At 41.3% G+C, this 7,888-nt stretch overlaps 1 protein-coding gene across 1 annotated transcript; it reads right to left on the reverse strand.

Moving 5' to 3' along the window:
• Nucleotides 1–235: 235 nt before the first annotated feature.
• Nucleotides 236–6,165, reverse strand: LOC109895582 (collagen alpha-1(X) chain-like). Its single transcript, XM_020489404.2, has 3 exons — nucleotides 6,052–6,165; nucleotides 5,508–5,655; nucleotides 236–2,495 (listed from the first exon to the last, which is right to left on the reverse strand). Exons 2-3 carry the CDS (start codon nucleotides 5,638–5,640, stop codon nucleotides 649–651), a joined length of 1,980 nt encoding a protein of 659 aa, XP_020344993.1. The 5' UTR covers nucleotides 5,641–5,655; nucleotides 6,052–6,165; the 3' UTR covers nucleotides 236–648.
• Between the last annotated feature and the right edge of the window lie 1,723 nt (nucleotides 6,166–7,888).

Consider the following 7,888-nt stretch of genomic DNA (forward strand, 5'->3'; position numbering starts at 1 on the left):
CTAGAACATCAGTGTTCTGTGTGCTTTTTAATGGCCTTTGCATTGTTTGAAAAAGTCATTATGCTTTACATGACTAGGAATCTTTGGGGATATAATAATGTTGTTAATAAACAATTTGTATTTGTATGACAGTATTTTGTGGTGTGTTATATCTTGTATTATTTCTAATAGTCAATTTAACCATTGCCATTTCACAATATTCAAGTCACATACAAGGAAGTCAGGTACAAAATGGTGCACAGAAAGTAATTATGAACTTTTAATAAGGTTATCGGATCGGTCACCAAAAACAAGGTTGTACAAAAACACAGACATACACAAAACAAGAATCACCTGCTGTAATAATAATTTAAAACAAAAACTTTTTCAAGACACAACATAGCCATAACATCTAAATTTCACATGTTGTCTCCACTCACAAAAAATACAATTCTGAATCATTGGTAACTTTGTTGATTGCCTCCCCATCCCTGATAACCTCTTAGATAAATTATTTCCTTCTTCTTAGCACCCATTTCTTAGATTTTTCAAGTCGAGATGCTTCTATTACTCAAAAAGACACAACTGCCTGGTTGGGAAAGACAGAGAGTTTACTTGTTTGAGAAATAGCTTGCAGATTTAGTTGTGTTGTTATTGGGTGACACCGTATCACGTTGATGCGATAAGGAACCCAGAGAAAGAGCAGTGGACATTCTCAGCGGCAAAAACGCCATTGGCCTCATCATCGGGAATCTGAAGGTAGACTGTGTCGTTCACATCGAGCATAAGGACAGTGCTACCGGACATCTGGTCCAGGAAGCCCTTGTTGTACTCATCATAGCTGAACATGACTGGCTTGTCGTTCTTGTACAGAGCCACCAGAGCATGAGCCCCATTCACGTGAATGGTGTATGAGAAGTAGTAGACTCCAGGAACCTGGCAAGTGAACTGCCCAGTGGTAGTGTCATAGTGATTCTCCGCATTGTACACCTCATTGTCAAACTTAATAGGTTCCCCAGATGGAGGATAAGGCCTAGCCAGAGAAACAGAGAAAGCAGACATAGGGGCCTTAACAAGAGTAGGCACCATGACCTCACCCATGCCCATGCTCTTTTCGAAAAAGAACTCGCCGGGAGGACCAGGTGGGCCGGGAGGGCCAGCAGGGCCTTGGCCACCATCCTGACCATCAGCACCAGGGAGCCCAGGGGGACCGAGAGGGCCAAGGATTCCCTTAGCGGCCAGTCCAGCTGGGCCAGGTGCTCCAGGGAGACCCGGGTGTCCTTTAAGGCCAGGTGTACCTGCGGCACCAGTAGGCCCAACAGGTCCTCTGGGACCTGAGGCTCCAGCAGCTCCAGCCTCACCTGCCTCACCATTGCGCCCTGGGAAACCTTTGGGGCCGGCAGGTCCTGGGACACCTGAAGCACCAGTTGAACCTGTGTGACCAGTGTCACCTTTGTTACCTGGAGCTCCAGTAGCTCCCATGGCACCAGTTGGGCCTGTTGCTCCAGTATTACCTTGCTTTCCCTGGAAACCTTGTGCTCCCTGATCTCCCTTATATCCCTTTGGTCCCTGGGGTCCCATTGCACCTGTGTCACCTTTGGGACCCATTTCCCCAGTATCTCCTTGGAAGCCTCTTGCACCCTGAGGACCAGTGAGACCCATGGGCCCAGTAGCACCAGTAGCACCGGTATATCCCTGTGCTCCTGGCTCGCCCTTCTGACCTGTTGTGCCTGTGCTTCCTACAACTCCCCTCTCACCCTTCTGTCCATTTGCTCCTGGCTTTCCATATCCAGGGATACCGGGAGCACCAGTTGCTCCCGTTGCTCCCTGATGACCTTTAGGACCAGCTGCACCAGGCATACCTGGAGCCCCATTATCACCTGGTTTTCCAGGCAGACCTACACCAGGAGCCCCTGTGTGGCCCTTAGCACCTGGCAAACCCATGGGACCAGCGCCCCCATCCCTACCTGGGCTACCTGACTTTCCTGCTTCACCAGGGATTCCTGGCTTGCCTGGCTTTCCAACTCCAGCTGCTCCAGGCTGCCCAGCTGGTCCCATAGGTCCCACAGCCCCTGTCTCACCTTGTGCCCCTGGGATACCCACTCCTCTATCACCCTTAGCTCCTGGCAAACCAGGCATACCTGGATGTCCCTTAAGGCCTGTTTCCCCTCTTGGCCCCATTGCTCCGGGCAGACCATGAGGTCCAGGCTTGCCAGTGGAAGAGATCCCAGCTGGTCCGGAACTTCCAGTAGGTCCAGGCATGCCCCTAGGCCCTTGAAGTCCAGCTGTGCCCACCTCTCCTTTCTTGCCAGCTGCGCCAGGAACACCAGGCTTACCAGGCCCACCTGAGGGACCAGGTTTGCCAGGTGCGGAGTAGCCAGCAGGTCCGGGTGGTCCGGCAGGGCCCTCGGGTCCAGGCTGTCCCACAGCACTTTCCCCTGGAGGACCAGGTGGGCCAGGGGGGCCTTCTGGGCCGGGCTCACCTGGCGCACCGGGCTCTCCCGCCACCGACACCACTGTGAGGAAATAGCAAGTCACCTTATTAATACCACAGATGAAAAATTATTATCTTGTAATAAATGTGTTATTGGCAAATGTCTGTTGGAAATATGTTTTACATTTACAAACAAATTCAAGGAATAGTAATTAATATGTACTATCACGTGTTCTCTGCTGGTTAAGAATTACTACTGTTGTCTGCTATTGTCGCTCATTCTCAAATTATTATTGGGAATAAATAATTTAAATAATAGTAAGATAGATAATACCAATAATAACACCCATTTACATATGTGGGGCACCATTTCTTATGTTTTGTGTTTTATTGGATAGGGTTTAGAGATAGAGGTGTACAGTAGAGATGAAAGATAGGTTGGAAAGAGGGTGCTAGAGCGGTGGGTCAGATTCGAACCCATGCTCACAGCTGCACAGTACATATGATCTAATGCAGCGGATTAGACTGCTAGACAACCCTAAGGAAACAAATGGGGGAACTATGGATCGGAAATACAAGTTTTAAAGCCTGCGTACAGCTCATAACATTGTGCAATGTAGTAGTAAATCCCCAGTATTTTGTTTGAGTGATGGAGGACTGACGTTAATTTTTGGAAATAAAAATGAAGAGTACAGTAATGTGTTACACTCAGCAATTGTCAGAGGAACAATAATACTTTGTAGCTCTATATTGCATCCCTATTCAAATGTCATGTACATGTGATGAATCCACTTATGTTTTTTTTTATACTATGATTTCCAGAATGCAATTCACCTCCAGACCATTTACCAAGAATGCGTGTTACATTGTTGTTTTGGGTAGGCAAGTTAGTTAGTTAGCCTAGGTAACTATCTAGACAGAAGTAAGACTAGGTGTTTCCCAATTTAACCTCGCTCTGGTTGACATTTGGTTCGCACCTCCTTTTTTGGAAACTGAGTCCTGGGGCTATGTAAGAAGGGCTGATTTATGATCAGCTCCCCCCGTCCATGTAATCTTATTCATTGCGATCTAAAATATAAAACTGATTCTAAATCAGCACTACTACTCAGAGACATATACTCAGAGACATATATATATATACAAGATATATATATGGCCACTGATCAATGGCAAAGTGTCGGTGTACTCTATGTCATTCAATCTTTTTTGACACTTTTACTCAAAATGTTTATTAATTCAATTGAGAAAACAACCATGTCTACATGCATATTGTGGTCAGAAAAATACTGAGATACTGAGATGCTTGTAAATTACTGATAGAATAGTTTTTGGTTTCATCTTTGATTGTATAGAATGTTTCTAATTCATACTGTAGGAGTTTTGACTTCTATGTTATTTGTCTTGTCTGTACTAAATAGGTCACCACACATGAAGGTCCTTCTCAGGAAATAAGTTATTGGAATTTTATTGAATTAATTTAATTTAATAATATAAATTGTTGTATAGCTAACTGAGCATGCAGTGTGATGGCATAGTGGAATATACATTTTCCAGAACTTTCTATTGCTGCCTTTTTGTCCAGCAAATGCATGTTAAACCTGCTTGGTGAAGTGAAGTAAATCGTCTAACAATGTGAACTTCGAGGAATTGCCCCTTTAAGAGCATTGGGTATGATAGTATAAACTGCTGAAATCAAACCTGCATAGACATTTAAACCCGTTCAATTATTAGCTAGAAGTCATCTTCTGTTTTCAACCTGTTCTTATTTCACACCTCCAAAAAAGCAGACATTTCTGACTTAAGAAACTGTAGTATGGGGAGAAAACAAACATTTGTAAAGCTGGATGGTGCCATTTAAGGGAGTTGCTTTTCGTTTGCTTTTTTGTGGTCACATGACCCAGGGTGAAAAAGACACATCTCCTTGGTCAAATGTAGAGGCCCAGTTTAGGTTAATTTAAAACAGATGTATTTACTTTTTGAAAGGCACACCCAAACAACCACATTGCTGGGTGATTGAACTGTAATTGACAGTGTTAAAATACATATAACATTAACAAGAGGCACCCACTATTTTACACATTACTTTCATATGATTTAAAAATACAGTTGATGACTATTGAATTTTACTTTAATTTGCTGCTGCAAGAAATTGAATTAATTGCAAGGTTAACATAAGAAGAATCATAAAATGAAGTAATGCATTTGTTAACTACAGTATATATCTGACTTAAACAAAAATACAGTATCAGTACTGTTACCATCAGTTAGGTAGGGCAAAGTCAGCTATTCATTACAATAGAGAATTTATAGACAGCTCAACTTGTAGTATTTCATGTGCTGTTTTCAACTCAACACATTTTGACATTTTATACATGACTTAAATGAGCCACCAGCTGAACTACAAAGCACCCAAAATTCCAGAACTGAAATGTCCCTTTAATATGTAAAAAGAACTACTGAAATGTCAGCAGAACCTTATGCCCCACTAAGTTCTACACAAATGAATTACTGCTCTAACTGGTCCTCCTAAAATCACTTCTTAAGACCTACTGAAGGTACAAAGAGATTGACTGAAAATCCAGTAAAAATAACATTTAAAATCAATTGCAGTAAAGACATCATGAAGGTCAAAAACACTCAGTACTAGAATTATAACAAAATAACTTTTGAAGATGTATTATTTAGCCTTAGTGGCAGAAATAACATGTAATAACACATTGTACTCACTTCAGACAGTATGCAACATAATGTGTTATACATGTGCTACTATGAAAATCACGAGGCCTGAAACAGCCATTGGATAAATATCCAGATCCCAGTAGCCAATGACTACACTACATTTGATTTGGTAAAAGCTCATGTTTCAAATTAGAGCAGTGCTCTCGCACTAACTGTATGTCTGATTGTACCTGTGCAAGAACTGAAAGCTGAAATCATCAGATGTAAATTACATGGTAAGTGGACACATTTGCAAATTAGTATGTTTATGGTGAAGTGTGAAGAAGTTAGATGTATGATTGATTGATACAGTTTCAATGGACAACGACATCATTGGACCATACTAGGCAATGTAGATTAGGATGCTGGTTCTTACCGTGACTCTTCACAGAGTAGGGCTGGTATTGAGGGGCGACCTTCATCACCTTCTTCACCACATATGAACCACTACCATGAACAGCCGTCAAGGCCACCAGGAGGATGAGGATGCTCAATACTCGTACTCCCATTTTCTAAGGTTAAATCTGCAAATGAAACAAAAAATATTAAATACTGCTTACACATCTTTAGAAGTTGCAATAATGACAAAATGATTTAGTAAGCCAGGGACTCTTTCTTCTCTCTGCACACATATTGCACTGCACATACACCGGATTGCACACATTTCAGATTATATGTAAGTACAACAAATGAGATAGACATCATGGAACCCATTTGAATAGTGAGTCTCAGCCTCCTAGATATCTCATCCTGTTCTCACAGAACTTTGTCTATCCTGCTTGGTTTTATAAGGCACCAAAATCTTTTCCACCTGCCCTGTCATAGCTCACATCCAGTGGGAGTAGGGGTCAGGCCTCAGAAGGGCCCTAGTGTTCACTACCCCAAGAGATGAAGAGGATAGAGAGGAAGAGCACACATACCGGCATGCAGTTGAATGAGTATGAGTTCCAAAAAGGGGTAAGAAATCTTCAGCACCACTGTCCTTCTACTGCTGCTGTATATCCTTAGGTTAGGAGCAAGTTGGAGAGTCTGCTGCCTCCCAGTACAATGATGTGAGTATTTATACAATATCTGCCCCTTACATCATAAAAAAGCCACCACCACACAAGTACCTCCCTTCTCAGAGCTAAACTGTAATTTGCTGACAGATCTGCCCCATGCAGGCATGTCACATCAGGATGCCTATTTGCTTTGAATATTTAGACAAATGATAAGATCTTATTTTAGTCTTCTAACCCTAACAAAAAAATAATCAGGTTTAGACAAATGTAAAACGGTTTACTATTTAGTTTTAAGACTATTTACAATATTTGCTCTTGTTGGGTTTTGAATGTAAATTTCCTCTACCTGGTGTGGTGAACATAGCTACTCAGAGCTAATCTAGATGTAGATGACAAAATATACACTACCGTTCAAAATTTGGTGTCACATAGTCCTTGTTTTTGAAAGAAAAGCAAATTTTTGGTACATTAAAATAACATCAAATTGATCAGAAATACAGTGTAGACATTTTTTATGTTGTAAATGACTATTGTAGCTGGAAATGGCAGATTTTTTAAATGGAATATCTACATAGGACTACAGAGGACCATCATCAGCAACCATCACTCCTGTGTTCCAATTGCACCTTGGGTTAGCCAATCTAAGTTAATCATTTTAAAAGGCTAATTGATCATTAGAAAGCCCTTTTGCAATTATGTTAGCACAGCTGAAAACTGTTGTTCTGATTAAAGAAGCAATACAACTGGCCTTCTTTAGACAAGTTGAGTATCTGGAGCATCAGCATTTGTGGATTCGATTACAGGCTCAAAATGGCCAGAAACAAAGACCTTTCCTCTGAAACTCATTAGTCTATTCTTGTTCTGGGAATTGAAAGCTATTCCATGCGAGAAATTGCCAGGAAATTGAAGATTTCATACAACGCAGTTTACTACTCCCTTCACTGAACAGCGCAAACTGGCTCTAACCAGAATAGAAATAGGAGTGGGAGGCCCCGGTACACAACTGAGCAAGAGGACAAATACATTAGAGTGCCTAGTTTGAGAAACAGACACCTCACAAGTCCTCAACTGGCAGCTTCATTAAGTAGTACCCGCAAAACATCAGTCTCAACGTCAACAGTGAAGAGACGACTCTGGGATTACTGGCCTTCTAGGCAGAGTTACAAAGAAAAAGCCATATCTCAGACTGGCCAATAAAAATAAAAGATTAAAATGGGCAAAAGAACACAGACACTGGACAGATGAATTCTGCCTAGAATGCCAGCATCCCGGAGTTGCCTCTTCACTGTTGACGTTGAGACTGGTGTTTTGCGGGTGCTATTTAATGAAGTTTTCAGGTGTGCTACATTAATTGCAAAAGAGTTTTCTAATGATCAATTAGCCTTTTAAAATGATGAACTTGGATTAGCTAACACAACCTGCCATTGGAACACAGAAGTGATGGTTGCTGATAATGGGCCTCTGTACACCTATGTAGATATTTCATAAGAAATCTTCAGTTTCCAGCAACAATAGTCATTTACAACATTAATCATGTGTACACTGTATTTCCGATCAATTTGATGTTACTTTAATGGATAAAAAATTTGCTTTTGTAAGTGACATTTGTAAGTGATGCCAAACTTTTGAATGGTGTGTTTATTTCAGATTCAGTTTATCAATGATAAATAATCACATTTATCAGACACGTTAAATGTTTTATTTGTATTTTTCATTATTCCATGACCCTCTACAAAAATATCCAGCAAAAAAAAAT

This window comes from Oncorhynchus kisutch, linkage group LG8 (assembly GCF_002021735.2).
Source record: "Oncorhynchus kisutch isolate 150728-3 linkage group LG8, Okis_V2, whole genome shotgun sequence".
In the NCBI taxonomy this organism is placed as follows: Eukaryota; Metazoa; Chordata; class Actinopteri; order Salmoniformes; family Salmonidae; genus Oncorhynchus; species Oncorhynchus kisutch.

Coding starts and splice junctions, on each gene's coding strand:
- LOC109895582 (XM_020489404.2), bottom strand. CDS start 5,640: ATGGGAGTACGAGTATTGAGCATCCTCATCCTCCTGGTGGCCTTGACG. Junction 2,496..5,507: donor CTACTCTGTGAAGAGTCACG/GTAAGAACCAGC, acceptor ATTTCCTCACAG/TGGTGTCGGTGGCGGGAGAG.